This window comes from Paramisgurnus dabryanus, chromosome 24 (genome assembly GCF_030506205.2).
Source record: "Paramisgurnus dabryanus chromosome 24, PD_genome_1.1, whole genome shotgun sequence".
Taxonomy (NCBI): domain Eukaryota; kingdom Metazoa; phylum Chordata; class Actinopteri; order Cypriniformes; family Cobitidae; genus Paramisgurnus; species Paramisgurnus dabryanus.
In genome coordinates, this window is record NC_133360.1 from 12,240,125 (window position 1) to 12,263,938 (window position 23,814).

Here is a 23,814-nt window from a genome sequence, read left to right on the forward strand (position 1 = left end):
TAAATAGAGCGAAGACATGAAAGACCAATCACAGTTCAGAATGCAAATATTACATTGACGCCATCACTGTCAGTTAGAGTCAGTCATTGAAAAGCTTGACTTCTAGCGGTGCCGCAAGAACTGACAGGCGGATGACGTCAAGAGTTCTCCGTATGATTTCTCGAATCGCTCTCGCGGTACTTTGACGTCACCCGCATGTCAGTTCTTGCCTCGGTGCTTGAGGCACCGCATGAAGTCGAACAAGTTTATTTTCTACGTTGATTTTGAATTTCCTTTTACAACAAAAACTCCAATATGGAGACTAAATCTAAGGCTGAAATATCAACAAAAGCTTGAATGGAGTCCCTGTTTGAACTGAAAATTGTGAAGAATACCGTAAGTAGTTAAAAGAAATGCTGTCTATGCTCAGTTGTTGCAGCTCCAACTGAAATTATTCAGAGAACATCAACTGTTTTCTTTCATTTATTCCAAAATACAAAATTAAAATAATACATACATAGTAAAAGAGCTATTGAAGAAGGTAAAACAGACCTTAATTTATTACAACTTTTGTTTATGAAACAATATTAAGCACAAAATCTCAGCACATGCATAAAGCACCAAAACCTGACAAAAAACGCAATTTGCTACATTTTCCAAACTGACCCAGGATTACAGTCATCAAAAAGTCCACAAGGTCACTTTATAAAAAGACAACACATTAAAAGTATGTTTGTTTTGTCCAGTTTAGTTGTGTAAATTTCCAGGTCCCAGATGAGAGGTCCATGTGTTTGTGATCTTAGAATAGTCTGTGCATATTAAAGCTCTGTGGCAGGCCCCCATTCATCCATGTCATCCCCTTCATCATCGCCATAATCATCATCGTTTCTGTCATTGTCGTCATTATGGTCACTATCGCTGTCACTTCCTCTGATGTGCGTCCTTCGCATTTGCATAGCTTCGCGATGGGCCAACCTAGAAGATGAATGCACGTATAAAAGTGTTAAAAATTGGAACTTCTCAATATACTTAGTGCTTTATCATAAAATTTATGTTGATGCAAAGTGTAGAAATGCTTACACTATAAATACTGGTGACTGCTTCTTTTCAGGTTCTGCCATTCGAGTCTGAAACAATAAAATATATGCAATGATTAACTTATCACATATTTTGAATATATCAACTACAATACACACAAATAGCATAAATTTGATTTGATAACTTTATTAATCCCAAATGGAAAAAAGCGCTGTTTTTTACATGTATGTGAACATACGCACATGGTCGAACACACAGCCTTGCAACGTATAGTTTATTTGAGTACACGTGTATACAGACGTTCGACGCATGCGCATTGCGACAAAATGCAATGCATCTCCTGGGCTACATAGGCCCTGTCCCAAATGGCACACTCCGGACTTGTGGACCTCCTTAGTCCACACTTTGATGATATCATGTAGTGCAGACCCTAGGGACCCTTGACGCAAGTCCAAGAGGGCGCACCGGAGTCGTATTTTGGGACAGACTCGAGTATCACGCCAAAAATAGGAAGAGAAATTGCCTATCAATGTGAACTCCTCCCTTCCGTTGTCTGATTGGTCTGATTGCTCTTTCGCAAAAGACTTCTGGGTTGGTAAAGTGCGCAAAGCCTGCTGCAGTGTGGGCTTTGCCGAAAACCGCATTAAGGGTGCAAAGGGGGCGCTGATGAGCACACTTTGGAGCGTAAAAATGACAGATGGGACACCCTACAGACTCGTAGACTAAGCGACCACACGCAATTTAAGGCCACAAGATCGAAAGTCCACATGAAGTGCGCCATTTGGGACAAGGCCATACTGCATTCTTCTGTAGGCGCATGCGCTACCTATGCAAACAATGTATGTGGGGTTTAAACAATTCCAGGGTACGCATACAGTACTCTTCTGATGACGAAAGTTGCACCCACGCACTGTACATGGACCCTCGCGTACACGTTAAAAACTGACTTTAAGATGGCTTTAAGATGATTTTAACGGTAAGGACAACAATGCTACTTCTGTCAATCATCAAATACCCAGATATCATGTTCAGAGTTGAGGTAGGGTTTGGCCTACGGTTCAACGAACCAATGAGATTCAGCGTTATCAACAAACCCGCAATATTTGAACATACAATCTGTATGTTTCCATGGAAATGCGACCTATCGTTCATTTAATAAGCTCGAAATATGAACAAGTTTCTCTCAAAATACAACGTTTCACTTGGAAAAGATATAGTAACACACGACAAGTCATTTGAATTACTTTAATGATGGATTTGTGTGATTTTGGAGCTTTGCCATGTATCAATCAAATGTCCTGAGTATCATATTGTACCTGTTTTAGTTTCTCCTCGATGGCTGACAAAGGAGGTGTATCCGAGGGAGGTTCTGGCGCCCTGTAGTTCGGCGGTAGATCAGAGGGTGCTGGTGGAGCGGCCACGTCACCGCCGCTGAAGTCTGAATCCGTAAAGCTCTGCTGTGATGGGACGTCATCCTGTTCTTGCGGGCTACTGACAGCAATGCGTGGCGATCTGGGCTCTGGAACATGTAGGATGGGAGGTATGTCAGAAGGAGGCATGGTGTACTCTGGTTCTTCCTCCAGGTACGGTTCGGAGACGTAGCGGGGTTCAGGGCTGGGGCTCTGCTCATTGGCAGGCTCTGAGGAACGCGCCAATGCGGTACCACGGCGTACCAGAGTGCCTCCCGTGGGCTCCTCCAGCTCTTCGTTATCGGTGTAGGCGTCATCCGTGAAGGCCTCACCATCGGTGTCCTCATAGTCACTGGCACCGCTGAGGTAGTCCGAGTTGTGCGCGTTGCTGAGCGCGACAAGCTCTTCATCGCCACCTCCCTCCAACTGGAAAAACATAGACTTTGATAACCAAATCCAATAATGTAGTGGTTCTTTACAATATAAATATTGCATTTATGTCTTGCTATCATGACATTTGACTCAAAACTGTTTGCGTCCTTTGACTAATTTCTATGACACATTTTCATTCCTGTGCTGATGCATTTCCAACTGAAACAGGAAGTTGGGTTAGGGCAAGGACACTATTTATTTCTTTTTAGTTTACATAATCGCTATTAATCGGAAACTCACAGTTATGATAACTTTGAGGTGGCCTAACTTGTTCTTACCGTCATTTCTGAAACCCAGACAGGTTTAGCCTGCTGCTGGCGAATCTTGTCTTTCAAAACGTCATACCACATGTTAAAGTTTGGCTGAAGATCAATGCGTGCTGTAAAGAAAGACCCAGAGATTAACTTAAGAGCATACATAAGACGTAAAAAAGATTTACAAAGTTTCACCAAAGACCAAATGTTTACCAGAAAATAGATGGCTGTAGTGTTTCCTCAGCTTTAAGGCCTGAGCAAAGAGGCGACGAGAGCTTTTGTTGGAATCTGGCATGTATTTCTGCCTCATGGCCTTCACGTCCTTACGACTATGAGGGTCCAAGAAGAGCACCATGGGATGATACTGGATATAATTCAATCTTTCTACAGCAGTTGGTGTAATGTCCAGTAGGGGGTGTTTGTCCTGTGATTGAAAAGTTATTTAGTTGGAAAAAAACATATAAGGTGATATGAAGTTAAACTCATAAGAGAAAATGTTCACCTGCTCTGCTATATGCCTCACTGTGTCCAGTTTGATGACGCTGGATGAACTTTCACTTCCAGCCCTGGGTACCATTTCTAAAACAATAAATAGACATTAAATATGTGACATTAGTCAAAAGAGCCCACCCGGTGTCTTAGCAAACATTCTTAAATTACCTGCAATCTCGAATTCATCAGGCATTTCTCTAGCCAGCTTCTCATTTGCAATGTCATTCAGAGGACCCAAAATTACAATGGGACGCTTGAAATTGGCTGCAAAACAAATATCCATGAGTGTTATAAATGTTAAGCATTTCCCAGCATCACACAAGTTATTTTGGCAAAAACTACACGTAACCAAATTCAAGTTTATTTTAGCTTACAGATTACATCAGGTCTAGACGTGGAAATGATGGATATTGCTTGCTTTTATTATTCATTAAAAAAAATCCACTAACCCTCTCTTAGCTGGACCTTCTCATATGCCGGAAATTTCCCCTGAATCGTCAACTGAAGAAGGTCATCGCGAGATCTTCTGTTGTTCTTCTTGGCTCCTCTGAGACCCCGTAGCTTCCAGAATTCAGCTCGGGGACCGGAGGCCTGTCGCTCCGCCGCACTGATTCGTTGTGCTTGCTCCATACTGGCCAAAGTTTCAGCCCTGAAATAAACAAGCAGCTTTAGTTAGAACAACCCATATGGCAAAAAACAAATTTCTTTGCCAAAATTATGTTTTAAATAAAAAGAAAATACAAATTTTATTGGAAATATATTTAGTTTTAACCTTCATATATTAACATATACTTTAGGGGCAACAAATACTAATACTAAAAAAATTCTAATTTTACAACCCATAAGGCAATAAAAAATATTTCTTCAGCCAAAATTATGTTTTAAATAAAAAAGTAAAGCTTAATTAAATCTAGTTTTAAATTTAAAAATATATTTAGTTTTAACCTTCACATATTAACATATATTTTAGGGGCAAGAAATACATTTCTAATTTTACAACCCATATGGCAAAAAATATTTTCCTGACCAAAATATAAAAGTTTGTATAAAATGTATAAAGTATATTTTTGCAGTTGAAAATATATTTAAAAGGTGTAGCGGAGGATTTTCTTGAATTTTAGAAAAGAACCGCCTTTTCCACTTTAAAAAAAAATGCGAATGCGCAACACTCCTGATTGACAACTAGGAGGACCAATAGTCTTGATAATCCACCCGGAAAAAGAAAATCCTCCGCAATACCTTTAATTTTAATCTTTTCAAACCTGTTGTGTTTACAGGTTTGTAACATACAAAGTTTTTCTTCCAATGCGATGTGAATATAAATGCTTTAAAATATATTTATTTTTAAAATATATATATATATATATATATATATATATATATATATATATATATATATATATATATATATATATATAAAAACTGCCTACAAATATATTGGTAAAAAAAATTGTAAACATATCCAAAAAATTTACATAAATATTTTTTTATATATTTAAAGGGTACATATCATAAAAATCTGACTTTTTCTATGTTTTAGTGCTATAATTGGGTCCCCAGTGCTTGTATCAACCTAAGAAATGTGAAAAAATAAACAACCCAGTAACTTAGTTTTGGTAAACCATTATCTGTAAGCATGTGAAAAAATAGCTCATAGAAATTTGGCTCCCATTGTGATGTCAGAAGGGGATAATACAGCCCCTTAATCTGCACTATCCAACCACAGCACTGACATTTAGTGCAGTGATCAACTAATTTACAATTTTAAATGACACACCCAAAAACGTCACATTTTACATGCTATAATATATTATATATATGCTATTGTGAGCTAAAACATCACATATGTACTCTGGGGACACCAAAAATTTATTTGACATCTTAAAAAAGTCTTGTGAAATGTCCCCTTTAAAATTCTTTTTGCCATAAGGAAAAAAATCCCCTTTTCAGTCTGCCCCCTTGCAACTTGGATACTACTTTAACACACCTGGTTTGGTTAGGAATTGTTCCTTTGTCCAACTCGGTCAGATCATTGCCCATGCGCACAGCTAGCCAGGTTCCCAGCTTCCCACGATGCATTGTGTCAAGAACTCTGAACACCTCACCCCTGGTGAAGCTGAGGCCGACACTGCTTTCCGCCACGTGGTCAAAGTGTGTACGGATGTAGAAGGAGTCACCCAAACTGGACTTTAAAATCTTCTTGTAGACTAAAAGTTGGATTCATTATTTATTAATATAATATTCATAGTCTGTTATAAAACAAAATTATACTTGCAATTGTGCTGTATTTATACGAGGAAATCGAGGTGCACTCACTGTCCATTTTATTCTGTGTCCGGATATCAATACGTTCCCCAGCACGGACGTTCATGAGATACATAGCTGCTTCCTCCCTCGTGAAGTGTGTAAAGTCTATTCCATTTACCTAGTACAAATAACACAAAAGAGCTTTGGAAAACGGCACACACCTTAAAAGTTTTATGTTGGATTTGGTCTTACCTCCAGTATCTGATCGCCTTCTTTCATGCCTTGCTTCTGAGCTGGACTGTTTGGCTGGACGCCTCCGACAAAGATGCCGACATCATTTCCCCCCACCAACCTTAAACCAACATTGCCTTCTTTTACGAAGCTGATGTGGTTCTGGTCCGAGCTATACCTGGGATTGAGAAATGCAAATGGTTAAAGCGACTTTCCAATGCATTTATAAATTAAATACGCAAAGTATCAATAATCTCACCCCTGGTTTGGTGTAGGTACCGCGTCTGGCGGAAGCGAATAAAGCGGCTCCTCTACAGGTTTGGCTGAGAAACAAAAATACATTTCCGTCATACGCTTGGATTTAAGGCTTAAATGACACCCTAAGTGTATTATGGGCTTTGATACTCACAGTTTAAATTTGTGTGGTTGGGTACAAATACATCCGAGCGGAGGGTGCCATTCGCACGAGGAAAACTGAAAGAAAGAGCCAATATACTTTTGTTAGATCACTTTACATTGTTGTAGTCACATTCACCCAACATTTTGACAGCTGATGATGTAATCGTGAAAGTAAATATCAATGGGTATGAAGAACAATGCATGTGTTTGGATTAAGGGTAAAGGGGCGGTCACACTACTTTGAGCATGCGACTATTTTTCATCAATACTGCGAATATGGGTTCAGTGCAATTCGTTCTTGTGATTTTCCCATTTTTGCTTTTCGGTAGAGAAAAAGATCACACGTGACAAACCGATGTTCTACTGGTCACATATCTCCAAGTGATACAAATTCGCAGGTTAGATTACAACAGACTTGAACTTTGGTACACAGCAAAATGCGCAATTTTCGTCAATGAAACGAAAGTGTAGTGTGGACGCCCTTAAGTCTGAATTTGTACATATAGATCACGTAAGGATTTTTCATACCTTTGATCGCTGTAGTGGCCAGGACTTTCTGATCTCATGGGAGGTGAGGGAGCTCTTTCTGATTCAGAAGAATCTGCATAATAAACCAAAGAGATAAATAAAGGGAAATACTTTGCTAGATTCAGTCGTTTCTCAAACGGAAGGCTGCATCCTTCGGAGGTCGCATTTGTAGGCTGCATAATCTTTATTATTAATTAAAGTTGACTATAATACTAAGTTAATTGTAAATTATTGTAATATGCTTATGACTTGTGCATGTAATAAACCAGGCTTGATGACGTATGTAGCCTGCATATGCAACCTCCGTAGGATGCATCCTTTCTTTCCAAACGGCCAATATGTTGGAAAGAGGGTGCGCCCATATGTTTGTTCTGGCAAATGTTTGGGCACCATTCTCCATTGAACATGTATAGACTGCTGTATTCATACCTTCAGGTGGAGGTCTGACAGGTGCCGCTCTGACCGGGGCTTCTTTTCGGACGTTGATGATCGGAACTGGAATTTCAGCCCTAAGACAAAACAATTATTTGCTATAATTGTACTAAAATAAAATGTTTGTGACCATGCCTGTGAAAACACAGCTAGTTTTTTTGCACAATATCATCCTATATAATGTAAAGAACATTCGGTAAAAATATAAGCTTGATATCTTAAATATTGACTGAGTAAGGTCATGTCAAAGATCGTGTTGTGACATTTAATAAAAAAAAAACATATCACTTACCCTTGTTTAATTCTCGAGTTTCTACTGGTTGTTGTCTGTGCTCTCGGAGGAGGATCGTCACTTACATCTGATTCTGACTCCGATGGAGCTAATTCATTGTACAAATAAAAATGTATAAGTTACACTTAAGTAAAATTACATTAGTAATACCATGATATTCAGAGAGGTACCATGGTAAGACCTTTGTATTGTTTCTTTGATGCCCAAAAGGACTCAAACATCAAAAGGTCAGTTTCCCGGACTTAGGCCTTATTTATATTAGGACATTTAAGTAGTTTGTACAAACAAACCTTACAAAATCAATACTGGTGTGCAGTATAAAAACTTTTTTGACAAAACTTTTTTTAAAGATGTCAAATAAATCATTGGTGTCCCCAGAGTACATATGTGAAGTGCTAGCTAAAAATATCACATAGATAATTAATTATAAAATGTTAAAGTTGCCACTTTATAGGTGTAAGCAAAAATGTGCCGTTTTTGGGTGTGTCCTTTAAAATGCAAATGAGTTGATCTCTACACTAAATGGCAGTGCTGTGGTTGTATAGTGCAGATTAAGGGGCGATATTACCCCCTTCTGACATCACAAATGGAGCCAAATTTCATAGACCTCTTTTTTCACATGCATGCAGAGAATGGTTCACCAAAACAAGGTTACTGGGTTGATCTTTTACACATTTTTTTTTAGGATGATAGAAGCACTGGGGACCCAATTATAGCACTGAAACATGGAAAAAGTCATGATATGTCCCCTTTAAGAAGGTGTTTTTCAATAAAGGCAGCTCAAACATGCATTTAAGTCTGGGACTATAGGATTAACCCGCCCCTAAATGATTAGCTAATAGCAATGTGAATTAAGTTTCTTTCTTACCTCTCTGTACAGGTGTTGAGGGTTTCGCCCATTTTGGGGGTTCCACTTTGGGAACTGGCGCAACCTCAGGGAGCACCCTGAAATACAGAGAGATTAAGGTGAGGATGCAAAGCCAGCAAGTAGTAGGGAAGACTAATATAAAACAAATGAGAGAGTTGATAAGAGCTCTCTTGCTCTCTTATATGATGGTGTAGTGTTTTACATAACTGATGACATGATGTCAAATTTAGGTCCCAAAGAAATACAAATGAATTATTGATTATTTATAGACAATCAATCCTTATTGTCCTAATTATACTTATAATAAATATTATAGTATTTATTATAATAAATATGACTATATATTATGTTATATAATGTATAGTGTATCATATATGCAGATTTTCGTATTATTTAATCAGTTTGTTTATATATACTTATATTTTCAAAGGAATACATTAAATTCACGATGTCATACATTAAAGGGGTAGTTCACCCAAAAATGTTGTTTCAAACCTGTATAAATTTCTTTGTTTTACTGCAAACACAGAAAAATATGTATAATGAAGCAAGAAACGGGAGCACTATTGACTTCCATAGTAGGAAAAAATATTACTATGGAAGTCAATGGTGCCCAAAATGGTTTGGATATGAACATTACTCAAATTTTCATCCTTTGTGTTCAGCAGAACAAAGAAATTCATACAGGTTTGTAACAACTTGAGAGTGTGAAAATAACATTATTTTTCAGGCGAGCTTTGACTTTTTCCAAAAAGATAAATCAACACATTAGAGAAGAGTGCTCCGGTAGATTCGATAGCTTTTATTTCAAAAGGTCACAGATGGTCATCACAATGACATTAAAATACATAAACGTATATGAATACAAAAAAACAATTGAAAAGTAAACTTTGTAACAAAGAAAGTAACAGCAAAGAACAGTTTTTTCGTGTTTTTTTTTGCGGGCAGATGTTTAGCCCTATTCCAAAAGCTCTTGATGCGAGTTGCACTAAAAGCAGCACTGAAGCCTCCCTCACGTGTACCTGTATCTATTCCGGGACTCCTGGCCGACCGGAATTGCCTGTTGATGTGAAGGTCCGGTACTATCATCTGATTCAGACTCTGAATCTGTATGAAACAGATATGATTTTTAAAATAGCACATCACAGACGAAAAAGTGCATTTTGGGGGAAAAGTATTACAATCACCTCTGGGTGGTGGCCTGTAAGGCGAGGCCATGCGGCGAGGGAATTCCTGAGACATGCTAGCCACGGAAGACTTAAAAGCAGGAGGAGGAAGATCAGGAAGCACCCTGGGAAAAGATAAGAGGAAGGGGAGAATTTTTAGGATTCTTCAAGCCTTTAAAAAAACACTCTATTTTTTTGAAAATATGCTCATTTTCCAGCTCCCCTAGAGTTAAACATTTAATTTTTACTGTTTTGGAATCCATTCAGCCGATCTCCGGGTCTGGCGCTAGCATTTTTAGCATAGCTTAGCATAATTCATTGAATCTAATTAGACCATTAGCATCACGCTAAAAAAATAACCAAAGAGTTTTGATATTTTTCCTATTTAAAACTTGACTCTTCTGTAGTTACCTCGAGTACTAAGACCGACAGAAAATTAAAAGTTGTGATTTTCTAGGCAGATATGGCTAGGAACTATACTCTCATTCTGGCGTAATAATCAAGGACTTTGCTGCTGTATAATGATATCACACAGTGCCCGAAAATAGTCCTCTGCTATTAAAAGTTATCAAAGGAACTACTTTCAGGAGCTGTGTAATATCATTACGCCTCCTGCAGCCATGTTACGACAGCAAAGTCCTTGATTATTACGCCATAATGAGAGTATAGTTCCTAGCCATATCTGCCTAGAAAAACACAACTTTTAATTTTCTGTCGGTCTTAGAACACAATGTAACTACAGAAGAGTCAAGTTTTAAATAGGAAAAATATCAAAACTCTTTGGTTATTTTTTTAGCGTGATGCTAATGGTCTAATCAGATTCAATAAATTATGCTAAGCTATGCTAAAAGTGCTAGCGCCAGACCCGGAGATCAGCTGAATGGATTCCAAAATGGTAAAAATCTAATGTTTAACCCTAGGGGAGCTGGAAAATGAGCATATTTTCAAAAAAAGTGGAGGGAGTGTCCCTTTAAAATTTAGGGCTAAGCTGAATGCATGGTGTGGGAGCTCAATTGGTAGATAATCCCATTAGCAGTGCAAAAAGGTTATGGGTTCGATCCCAGGAAAAACAGGATATAAGTGTCTGACAAATCCATTAATGTAAATGTAGTGTGTAACAATTTCACTTTTGTTTCAGCATCTAGTGCTCATACTTGTATTTGGAGTGATTCTCGGTCTTGGGACTCTGGTGTCTGGGTACCGGGGATGCGCTTCGATCTGAATCTGACTCAGAAACAGCTGATGACACATAAAAACAATCATTAAGCCATTAGTATTAAATCACATATATCTGAATCATCATACAATGTTAGACAAATGGTCTAAATATGTACCCCAGTTGTTACTGGGTCCTTAAATGTACAATTATGTACAGATATGTACTTTTGAGGTACTAATAGGTGTACTTTTTGAAAGGGTGACAGCTGGGGTAAATATTTTGACAATTTTTTCTGACAATGTAAGCAGTTTATGTGTGGTTAGTGTGTTTAGAGGCAGACCTTTGCGAGGACGTGAGGCAGTGGAGGTGTTCCAGGTCTGGTTGACGGGTGAAGCTCGAGGGTTTGGCAGTGCAGAGATCCCTGAGAGAACCCTGGAATGGTCAATCACATGGCATTGCAATAAACAGCATGTTTATAAAAATGCAAAAACTGAAATGAGATGTATTCACATTAACGCACTTACTTATATCTGTCTCTGTTATCAAGAGTGTCGTATCTTGATGGTGGAGGGGAGTTGCTTCGGTCGGATTCAGACTCGGAGGGAACTGGAGATTTGAAATACAGTAAGAATCATGAGAAGGAAATATATCTGTGTTTTATTATAAACCTAGATGTTAATTCCTCTTTGAATTAAAGAGGAAGACTCACCTCGACGAGGGGCCGCCGATTGGGCTGGCGGTCGCGTGAGCGTGGAGCGCAAAGGAGGAGAATCGCGCGGCTTGGGGAGCAGAGCAGGATCGGCCCGATTTCTGTAGACGAGTAAGTTGCATTCGATTACGACAATCATTTCACTAAAGCAAACAGGTCACAATGAAAGTTTACTTACTTGCGAGAACGTCGATCCTTTGGGCGAGATGCTCGGTTTGCTGGGGTTTCTGTATCGAGGTCTGAAATGTCTGAAAATTGAGATCACGTTAAAAAGTGAAATATAATCCTATATTATGAGCACTCCATCGGGTGTACTGTAAAAATACCCTCACCTTCCAACTCCGAGCTGCTATCTTCTCGCCTCTCGTCTGCGCTATGCTGTGGGCTGTCTTCCACTTCAGGAATGCTGACCAGGAATTTTCGATCATCCCTTAACACCAACATGGTCAGCTTACCTCGGGACTTCTCCACTAGGTGTTTGGTCTCCAGCAAGGATAGATTCTCAGTCGTCATACCGTTAATCTAACATAGGGCAGTAAAAGATTTACATGAGGTGTATGTGCAAACAAAAACTTTCAAAAGTACTGCTGATCATTTTACACACTTTCAGGACAAGATCTCCTTCTTGAAGCGTGCCCTCTTTGGACGCCAAACCGGTGGGTGTCATGTGCTTGATGAAAATCTGGCTTCCCAATTTCATACCGTACTCTGCAAAGAGAAACATTCTGACCGTTAGATTATGAAACTTTAGTCTGGACATACATGTGCCTACTGAGCCATAAAAATAGTGATGGTTCTAACCATCGGTGGGTTTTTTCTTGACCAGGGTCGCTCTGATGGGTCTATCTTGGACGTCCTGATTGGGCAGCCTCTTGAAACCGGACATGATGGGGAGGTCGTGCCCATTGCGGTCAGGTGTCACGCTTCGCGTTCGTCGGTTGCGACTGTTTTCTGTGCCTCGTTGATCCTTTCGTTGGGGTCTGTCGTCATCTAGTAGGTTGGATTGTGAGGCAGAGCGAGACGGTCTGGTGCTCACGGGAATCTGAATTGTGCGGGGTCTCTTCACAGTCTGCAAACAAACAAACAAAAAATTCAGGTGAAATGTTTTATTTAAACCTGACAAATACATAAAAAAGTTATTATGTTTTCGTTATAAAAAAATGCTGGGGTTTTCAATCCACGGTTGGGTTAAATATGGACTAACAGAACAGTTGGGCTAAAATTAACCTAGAGTTAAAAAATTTTCCTATATCAGTCTAAACCTGATTCTTTAAGAGTGATTGCATATCAAATTTATGTAAGAGTTATTTAATGTACAATTTGCATATAAACTTTTATCAAATCCAGTCGTTAAGTCGCATGGGTATATTTGAAAAAAAAATACGAAAAATATAAAGGAATTGGTTCAAATTATCGATTTTTATTTTAAACCAAAATCAATAGGATATTAAGTAAAGATCATGTTCCATGAAGATATTTTGTACATTTCCTAGCGTAGATATATCAAAACTTTAATTGCGAACAAAATTGGCCAGAAACTTTCCCATTCAAGTTTGGTTTTTATGCATCCCCATTTAGTCAACAACATCATTGCAGCGTTTAGCCAGTAGAGAGTGCTAAAACAAACCTTTCATTAGTAATATGCATTGCTACAAACTTCATTTGGAATTTGAACTTGAAAAGGCGATTTTTTCAATATTTACATCAGGGGTGCCCAAACCTTTCCTACCAAGAGCAAAAAAACACCGAAAGTAAATGTTGCTGTGTTATATTAAAATTAAAGTTTTAATTTTCTAATATTTAAAAAACTTAATAAGCAAACATTACTTTGTTTATGCATAACTAATGCAGTTTTATTTTCAAAGGCAACTATTGTAAAAAAAAGATATAGCAATTTTACCAATTATTTTTACATTTTCTTTTGTCTGTGTGCCACTGCCTCGATTATTAGCCTATACTACACGAGTTCGATGAGTTTCGTGACGCATGCTATACACCTTCAAGAACCGAGCCTCTAAGGTGACATTGGAGTAAAAAAATGTAAAGTTTAGTTTAATGTGCTCACGCGAAACCTTCATGTGCAGAATAAAAAAAAAAACGTTTAGTTTCGCATGCGCACGTAAAACTATCGTGTGCGCACTTGAAACTTTCGCTTACATGTGCGCACGCGATAGTTTTACGTTAGCGCGATTGTTTAACGTGCACTCACGAAACTAAACGCGATAGTAAAAAACTAAACTTTATTTAATTTTTTCTCCATGTCCCGTTAGGGGATCCGTATTCAAGTACGCATATACATTTAAAAAATTATTCACTTTAATTCCTTGCATTTAATTTTAATTTACATTTTATAATGTACAAATAAAACTAAAAAAATTACCATTTTAGAAAATGTTTAATTAGAAATATGAACATCTGCGTCAATGACAAAATCCTTTTTCCTTATCTCACGTGGCATGACGAGCCAAATTAAAAGGTCATTGCGGGCCAACCCTGTTTGGATACCTGTGATTTACATTTTTTCACCCTGAGAGGGCGTGTACAACGAAGCATGTAAACGCGACTGAAAATGCCCGCCAAACGCGGACTGTGGGCGCTTGCCAGCGTTTTTTCAGCTAAGTGCTTTGGTTGCTATTATACTTTTGCTTTGTTTAGCAGTCGTTGAAAGATGCGCCGTTTGGTTGTCGTGAGATTTTTCCCGCCCCTCCTCAACAAAGACAAGGGCTGTGCAAAAATATCGATATTTCGAACTCTACTAACAATATTTAAAAAAACCATCAAATCCCTTTGTGTGCGTCAAACGACCTCCTCCGCCGCTGCTGTAGTTGTTGCTGTCCAGTTGTCTGTCATATACGGCCATTTGGCCAATATCTCAGAAGTTAGCGGGAGTGAGAAAATGGCAGAAAATTTCAAAAAACGTCTGCAGCTTTCAAAGCTGATGTGTGGAACCACTTTGGCTTAAAAAAAGAAAAAAAAATCTCAACTTTTTTCCTTTTTTCGATAAAAATGGGAAAAGTAGCGCAATATACCACAGCAAGCAGCGCGTCATATCGTGATACATTGCATCATGCAATATTTACCATATTGGGAGGCCCTTGCCAATACCCAGCCCAAGTGACTGCATGGCCGAGTGAAAAGTGACATCGACAATCTGCGCGTTTCACCCAAAGGTGAACATTTTTGATCTCTGGGAACTCAGCGCTGATCACGAAAAAAAATAGTGCAGCGCTTCCATTAAAAATAATTGAAAATATACGCCGGCCACCAACGTACGATTCCCCTCAGATTCCAGGTTTTTAAATCGTTGCATCTCAGCCAAATGTTGTCCTATTTATCTTTCGATGATGCATAAATCTCAATTTCCAAAAATTGACCCTTACGACTGGTTTTGTGGTCTATGGTCACAAATGGGATGTAATGCTTACGATGTTTGCCACTTTGCCACAGCTCCTCAAATTCTGGATAGTGTAGAGCGAACTGACTTTCTCCATCGAAACTCCATTCACCATAACTATCTGATCTCGTGTTCTGTGAACAATAAATGATGTTAGAAGTTGAGTCTCTATCACAAAAATGCAATCTACCAAACCCGTTGGTCTTGTACGTAAACATGACAGGTCAGACAGGGGTTGGTAGGAAGTGGCGCGTATACTCACTGAAGCCGTCCCATCGCTGGTCCACTGGGAAGCACATCGGAAACCACGATTGCTGTGTCACCATTTGCTGGATTGGGTTTGTCTAGCCCACCTGAGACGGCAAAACCAAATCCAACTTTGGCATCCTGAGATTGAAGGGGAGAAATTAACATAAAGATACAAACAAACAAGACTAACCTAATATAAAAGACTAAAAGTGAGAGCAAACATTCTTTCTGTACATGAATGCACCACATGACCCTAAACCTGACAGTCAAAAACTCAGGGTGTGTCCTACTGACAGGTGCAAAGAAAAAACGCTTACGACAAACAAACATGGTTTCATAATTGCTCACCAACTTTCAATCCCTCGGGAAACCCTACACCTGGTGTACCAGCACACCTGTACCGAAGTAGATAAAGGTGTGGCTACGACGAATAAGACCCTTGATTCACAACTTACTTTTGTTAATGTGACGGTGTGCTGCTCCCATATCGTCATTTCCTCCATGTCTGTTTTCTGAAAGGAAAAGAAGAAGAAAAGCATTCAATTGCGAAACATCAATTTCACACCACTAGCCGAAACTTTAACTTATTAACTACAATATGAAAACTACTATATGTTAAAAGTGAGAGTTTTTCTAGGCCTCACGTCTTTTGTACATGCAGTCGTCTGTTGTTTGTCGATTTGCTAAACATGAACAGGAATGAGTCAAGCCCCCGCCCGCCAAATTCCTGTCATACAGGTACATGGAGGCGGAGCCGATGTGTGACAACAGTGATACCTGATACTTCCTGGACAACGGCTCACCAAAACTGATAAACAGCCCAACAACAGAACAGACAACTCTCAGTAGACATGGACAAAATCATCGGCATCCCATTTGATATATTTGATATATATATATATATATATATATATATATATATATAATAAAAAACAAACAATAGATTCACTGTTTAAAATCAAGACTGTGTTTTCCCAACAAAGACCTGCAGTCATCATGACATACTTTGAGTGTGGTATCTATTGGTCCGGGAATTCCTGGAATGACTCCCATGTTTTTATAAGCTGCCGTCTGCACACAAAGGTCAGCCAACAGGTAGAGTTTGTGTGCTTAATTTGATTTAAGTGTTGTGTACAAAGTTGAAACCTCAGTCTTCCCAGCAAGCATTCACCGTCTAGATTAACTATAGACCCAATATGAGTAACCCACTTCTAGCCAAAATAAACTTGAATTTAGTCGTTTTTGGCTAAATAACTTGCGAGATGTAGGATATTACATCATGTATGCAAAGTCAACAGTGATTACAAGGTGTTTGGTTTCATTTATTTATTTATTTAATTATAGTTTTGGCCTAGATGTCTGTGGGTCTGTGTTTGGATGGCTATTAGATGTCTTTTAAATGCAAAATTGCTTGCTTGGTTAGCCGAGCAGCTTGGAAACAACCACAAAACCAGTCATAAGGGTCAATTTTGCGATGTATATACACACTGAATAAAACGTTTTTCATTAATGTATGGTTTGTTAGAATAGGACAATATTTGGTTGAGATACAACTACTTCTGAGGGTGCAAAAATCTAAATATTGAGAAAAAGCGCCTTTGAAGGGGCCATTTCACAAGACTTTTTTTGAAGATGTCAAATAAATCTTTGCTGTCCCCAGAGTACGTATGTAAAGTTCAAGCTCAAAAGTACCATTTATATATATATATATATATATATATATATATATATATATATATTTATAGCATGTTAAAATTGCCACTTTGTAGGTGTGAGCAAAAATGTGCCGTTTTTGGGTGTGCACTTTAAAATGCAAATGAGCTGATCTATTCACTAAATGGCAGTGCTGTGGTTGGATAGTGCAGATTAATGGGTGGTATTATCCCCTTCTTGCATCACAAGGGTCAGCCAGATTTCAATGACCTATTTTTCACATGCTTGCAGAGAATGGTTTACCAAAACTAAGTTACTGGGTGGTATTTTTCACATTTTCTAGGTTGATAGAAGCACTGGGGACACACAATTATTGCATTTAAACATGAAAAAGTCAGATTTTATGATATGTGCCCTTTAAATTTGTCCAAATTAAGTCATTAGTATCACATTACTAATGATAAATCCTTTTTTATATATTTACGTTAGGTCATTTATAAAATATCTTCATGGAACATAATTTTTATGTAATATCCTAATTTTTGGCATAAAAGAAAAATCGATAATTTTGACCCATACAATGGTCTCATTCACTAAGCATGCGTACGCACAAATTTGTGCGTATGGAGGTTTTCACGAACAAATCGTGATTCAACAAAAACGTTTGTATCAAAATGTCTTCTAAATGTACGCAAAAATCCAAGAAAACCTAAAACCACTTGTACGCAATAATCATGTACGATATAATCAAATACTAGGCTATAATTATAATGTGTATGATAATGTTGATATATAAAATTTACATGATTTTATTTAATATTATAATATTTTCTGTATTATATATATTTTTATACATGATGATTATTATTATTATTATTTTTATATACATTATATTACATATTATTATAGCCTACTTATTTTTTCTAAACATATAAAGAAGATGTGCGTAATGATGACAAATCTTCACGCTTTCCTTCCTCACTTTTTAAATCTATATTTGAAAGTCTGCTTAATGCCTAATGTAAACTTCATGTAAATGTAACGAGAAGTCACTTGATCTCCTATCTGTTTTATTTTAGACAGATGCACGTCTCTGTCATATGAATTAATTGTCATATTCGTTAACGCATCCAATACTTACTTAACGTAACTCCGGTCGGTGGACAGCACTGGCTTCCTCCAGCGACAGCAAAACCTCCCAAATAAAAAATGCGAAGCAAAACAGAACTTTACCGATAATAAATATAATCACGATTTCTTTTCAATTTCTAATGCTTCGAGGACAAACTGCTCTAAAATTTTCCAGTGCTGTGGAACACCCTTATATGGAGCTGTTTGGGCGTGTTTTATGCAAATTACCAACATTGTGCACGCGGCCGCTCATGTAAAACACTCCAAATTCACTAATGCAAGAACAAGTACAAACTCATGTGCGTACGCACGTGTTGTGAATTAGGTGGAAAGTTTGTGTGAGGAGTTCAAGTGTGCGTATAAATACGAAAAACGTACGCAATTATTAGTGATTGAGACCCATTGTATTTTTGACTATAGCTACAAATATACCCATGCGACTTATGACTCGTTTTATGGTCCGGGCCATGTTTGGTATACAGTTTTTTTGTTGAGGTTATTATTATTACTGAAGCAGACATCATTACCATTGCTCAACTTGCTGATCTGAACAAACCCATGCCCCTGAATAGTGAACTTCAACAGCGAACACATCCCAGAGCGATTGTGTCATAGACATAATGAGCTCAAATTGTGTAGCTTGTGTGGTATTATTTATAAGTGAATAGAAATATGATTATCAAGTGACAGATGATGAAACTCAATGATAAAAATGACAATGTAGTGTTGAAAATATTAAAGCCCCTGTAGATTTTTAGCAGCATCTGGTGGTGAGATTGTGAATTGCAACCAACGGCTCAGTGCACAGCTCACCCCTTCCTTCGAACGCATGCACAGGACAAACACTTCATCTTCTGAGACAACATAGTGACAAAACACGCTCTATAGAGAACAGTTTGTCCATTTAGGGCTACTGTAGAAACATGACGGCGACTCTTATGTAAGGGGACCCGCAGTCTATGTAAATAAAAGCGGCTCATTCTAATGTAATATAAACAATACAGTTCATTATGTAAGGTCTTTATACACCACTGATAATATAGTTATGTAGATTATATTGCATTTTCAGATCCTTCTAAAAGTTACAGAATGCACCTTTAATCACTCAAAAGGCCTTAACAATCACATATAGACACCTTGGTATTGTGGCGTTTGGTTTTGCTCAGTAAAACTAGTGACATTAAGATTTTCTTAAATAAATAAATCTCAAAATTGCATCAACAATAATACTTCAAATATAAAACGCATTAAATCACAAAACTAAGGAAGCTGTCCACATTGAACTTACTGGCTCATGCAAATAACTCAAACAACCTTTACTAGGGAAACTTTTTCCATGTAATGTGTCTGACAATAACAGTCCAGCGCTCTTACACCTGTACCGACAAACTGTACACATACATACACTGTAGTTTATCATTACACGAAATACATTATCTCTAAAGCCTCACATGCACAAACAAAGCTACTGAGTTACCACACATTAAAAAGCTACAAAATAACAGCGATCAAGGACAAATGTTTCACTTGTGGATGCATTTGAAAGAGCACCAAAGATAAAAGATAGTGCCAGACAGTTTACTGAATGCATTGAGTGAATCGTTCAACAATAAAGGGTCACAACTCCTAAGCCAAAGGTTAAATGTTCAGTCAGGTGCTTCATCAACATTACACCCTGGAGCAAAACTATACAAATGCGTGCATTGTTCATCAACTAACTAACCAACCAACCACACAGCATGCAATCCGAATCCAAGCCCAAAAACAGCAAATAAAGCATCATACCCCCATGCAACAGGTGCATGTCCGTATTTACCGTCATATCCGTGTAAAACTATCATTACACGGCTCAGGTGACACACAGAAAGCTGTTTAGTAAACTCATTCAAGTCATTTCAGGGACAATATGTGACCCAGTCTTTGAAAACACAAATTAAGTGTTAATGTAACTGTGATATCTTTAACATTGACTTAGTAAGATCATGAAAGCAAACTTTTTCATTGTTGGCATAAATGATGCTTGGATTTTACAGACAGGGTCACAATCAATATTAATACATCAAATGCTACTTACTGTGCCTTTAAATCTCACTTCCATGTTCCAACAATATTAAAAAAGGCATCCAGATAACACATCAGCATGAAAAACAACACCGTTCCAATAGCACGTAAAAAACATGGCAACACCCAGCAGGTAGTTAGCAGCTAGTACAAAAAAACATCTACAAAACCAAAACCCCACCTGAGCCAATGTAAGCTCCGCCCATATAACTCCCTTACAATGCTTTTCATTATAGGCACAATAAATTATTTTTAATGGTGATGTATTACTGCAATACAATCTATATCGGATAACCCCGCCCCCTATATGACACAAAACTGACTGACATGTTAACCAACCACATCATAGATCGTTTTATTTGGTGTCATGTTTAAGGGTGTGAAATTGTACAGTTGACGTCTACTAAAAATTCACTGTTTACAATTGCAAGCATTATGCATTACAATGTATGAGGCGGAGATTACACATACATAGCTTTCAGCTTTTCAATATAGGTTGGGATCGAGGAACAATAAGGAATGAACGGCGCTTAGGTTGCGCCGACAATCATTACCCAAATTCTGTTAATGTTTAATACATACACCGAGTTTTCCCCTTTGGCCTTATGAATGCATGTGCGTATCTTGTGGTTGGGAAAGTTCAAGTTATTTTATTTGAGGAATTATGGCTTGACCTGGAAACGGATGTACGTTTTGTGTAGCATTTGATATCAAATCAGATTGAAGTTAAAACGTCAAGTCTCTGGTGTGAGCCTGTCTGTGAAATCCAAGCTGCAGTCTCAAAGTTTGATTTCATTCGTTGATTTCAATCTTTGGCATGACCTTACTCAGTCAATATTAAATATATCAACGTTATATTTTTACGTAAATTAAGTAAATTATTACTTTAAATGTTTTTTCGCAGACAGGGTCACATATGCAAAACATGACCTTATAGGTTCAGATATTTGTGGTTGGGTCTTTCTGGCTTTGACCACTAAGAAAATGTTACCAACCGCATGCTAAGATGCAAGAAACAACATTACAGCATGCTGAAACATCATGACCACCTTAGCAACCCACATCACATTGTGGTGGCAAGTTTGGGCAGGCAAACAGCACTCGCATTTTCTAAAGAAAACAAGACATCTAGTTACCGAAACTCAGCCTATCTTTAAGAGGTCAGCTTCAACTCTGTGGTTATACAAAAAAAAAAAAAAACATTTAAAAAAGTGACAAAATCTGAAAGCATTGTTTCATTTCACAACCTCCCGTGTGTGTGGTCAGTTTACTGGAATCAATTCACAGCCTCGGGTCAACATGGTTGAGAGGAAATGTAGGAGGATCGCTACAGTACAGTACAGTATGTAATACTAATAGATTTCAGAAAACACACGTGTTTTTATAAGGTGTGCCCACTGTGTGTAAACGGTTTCACAATAAGACATCACAAGCTTCAGGCCATACAGTCAAGCACAAATCTTCACAACAACTTCTAGCACCAAATACAGACCACAAACCAGTAGTAAGGAAAATTACTTATATTTGATAATGACCAAACACCAAAGACGTTTTTGTATTAAAGGAATTACATACTGTACAAATAAAATGAAATAACTAAGACCGACAGACAGACATCAAATATACATAGACAGAAAGTGACAGATTTAATTTTAACTGATAGATGAATGAATGGATAACTACATAGGGCTTAGATGAATAGACAGATAGATGGGCGGATGGACGGACGGATGGACAGACAGATAGATAGACAGACAGACAGATAGAATTTTAACTGATAGATGAATGAATGAATGGATAATTACATAGGGCTTGGATGGATAGACGGATGGAGGGACGGACGGAGGGAGGGACGGACGGACGGACAGATAGATAGATAGACAGAAAGATAGACAGACAGAAAGATAGACAGACAGATAGATAGACAGAAAGATAGATAGACAGACAGACAGACAGAAAGATAGACAGACAGACAGACAGAAAGACAGACAGACAGACAGACAGACAGACAGACAGACAGACAGACAGACAGACAGACGGATGGATGGACGGATAGACAGACAGATAGACAGACAGATAGAATTTTAACTGATAGATGAATGAATGAATGGATAATTACATAGGGCTTGGATGGATAGCCGAATAGATAGGCGAATGAATGAATGGACGGACGGACGGACGGACGGACGGACGGACGGACAGACAGACAGACAGACAGACAGACAGACAGACAGACAGACAGACAGACAGACAGATAGACAGACAGATAGACAGACAGATAGATAGATAGATAGATAGATAGATAGATAGATAGATAGATAGATAGATAGATAGATAGATAGATAGATAGATAGATAGATAGATAGACAGATAGACAGATAGACAGATAGACAGGCGGATGGACGGATATAGATAGGCGGATGGATGGATGGATAGACAGACAGATAGACAGACAGATAGAATTTTAACTGATAGATGAATGAATGAATGGATAATTACATAGGGCTTGGATGGATAGCCGAATAGATAGGCGAATGAATGAACGGACGGACGGACGGACGGACGGACGGACAGACAGACAGACAGAAAGATAGACAGACAGATAGACAGACAGATAGACAGACAGATAGATAGATAGATAGATAGACAGATAGACAGATAGATAGGCGGATGGACGGATATAGATAGGCGGATGGATGGATGGATAGACAGACAGATAGAATTTTAACTGATAGATGAATGAATGAATGGATAATTACATAGGGCTTGGATGGATAGCCGAATAGATAGGCGAATGAATGAACGGACGGACGGACGGACAGACAGACAGACAGACAGATAGATAGACAGAAAGATAGATAGACAGATAGATAGATAGATAGAAAGACAGATAGACAGGCAGATGGACGGATATAGATAGGCGGATGGATGGACCTATGGACGGACTGATAGATAAACAGAAAGACGGATAGACAGATAAACAGAATTTTAACTGATAGATTAATGAATGGATAATTACATAGGGCTTGGATGATAGATAGATAGGCGGATGGACGGATAGACAGATAAGCGGATGGACGGATAGATAGACAGGCAGATGGATGGATAGATAGATAGACAGGCAGATAGACAGGCAGATAGACAGAAGGACGGGCGGACGTATAGACAGACAGACAGCATTTTAACTGATAAATTAATGAATGGATAATTACATAGGGCTTAGATAGATGGACAGAGGTATGGATGGATGCATGGATGGACGGACGGATAGATAGACAGGTGAATAGACAGACAGACAGAGACAGATTGAGTTTACACTGATACATGGATGAATGGATGATTATATAGGGCTTAGATAGATAAATAGATTGGTGGATGGATTGATAGATACGCGGATGGACAGATGGACAGATAGATAGACAGATAGAATTTTAACTGATAGATGAATGAATCAATAATTACATAAGGCTTGGATGGATAGACGAATAGATGGGCAGATGGACGGATGGATAGATAGGCGGATGGACGGATGGATGGACTGACGGACGGATGGATAGACAGACGGGCGGACAGACGTATAGACAGACAGACAGAATTTTAACTGATAAATTAATGATTGCATAATTACATAGGGCTTAGATAGATGGACAGACAGAGGTATGGATGGATGCATGGATGGATAGATAGACAG

At 38.3% G+C, this 23,814-nt stretch overlaps 1 protein-coding gene across 1 annotated transcript; it reads right to left on the reverse strand.

Moving 5' to 3' along the window:
* Window positions 1–446: 446 nt before the first annotated feature.
* Window positions 447–20,279, reverse strand: tjp3 (tight junction protein 3). The gene is made up of 31 exons (XM_065245949.2): window positions 20,137–20,279; window positions 15,734–15,790; window positions 15,292–15,416; window positions 15,061–15,163; window positions 12,437–12,704; window positions 12,240–12,343; window positions 11,968–12,157; window positions 11,814–11,883; window positions 11,636–11,736; window positions 11,451–11,532; window positions 11,267–11,358; window positions 10,922–11,006; window positions 9,789–9,892; window positions 9,624–9,708; window positions 8,602–8,678; window positions 7,734–7,821; window positions 7,439–7,518; window positions 7,010–7,082; window positions 6,492–6,556; window positions 6,342–6,405; window positions 6,104–6,260; window positions 5,921–6,029; window positions 5,592–5,811; window positions 4,054–4,253; window positions 3,773–3,868; window positions 3,615–3,691; window positions 3,326–3,536; window positions 3,137–3,237; window positions 2,334–2,852; window positions 1,060–1,106; window positions 447–954 (listed from the first exon to the last, which is right to left on the reverse strand). Exons 1-31 carry the CDS (start codon window positions 20,158–20,160, stop codon window positions 798–800), a joined length of 3,831 nt encoding a protein of 1,276 aa, XP_065102021.1. The 5' UTR covers window positions 20,161–20,279; the 3' UTR covers window positions 447–797.
* Between the last annotated feature and the right edge of the window lie 3,535 nt (window positions 20,280–23,814).

What these genes read in the sequence shown, in the direction of transcription:
- tjp3 (XM_065245949.2), bottom strand. Translation starts at nt 20,160, where the DNA reads ATGGAAGTGAGATTTAAAGGCACA. An exon ending in TGTCAGACCTCCACCTGAAG is followed by an intron (nt 7,083 to 7,438) that starts GTATGAATACAG and finishes TTTATTATGCAG; the next exon opens with ATTCTTCTGAATCAGAAAGA. An exon ending in TGAGGCATATAGCAGAGCAG is followed by an intron (nt 3,537 to 3,614) that starts GTGAACATTTTC and finishes TTTCAATCACAG; the next exon opens with GACAAACACCCCCTACTGGA.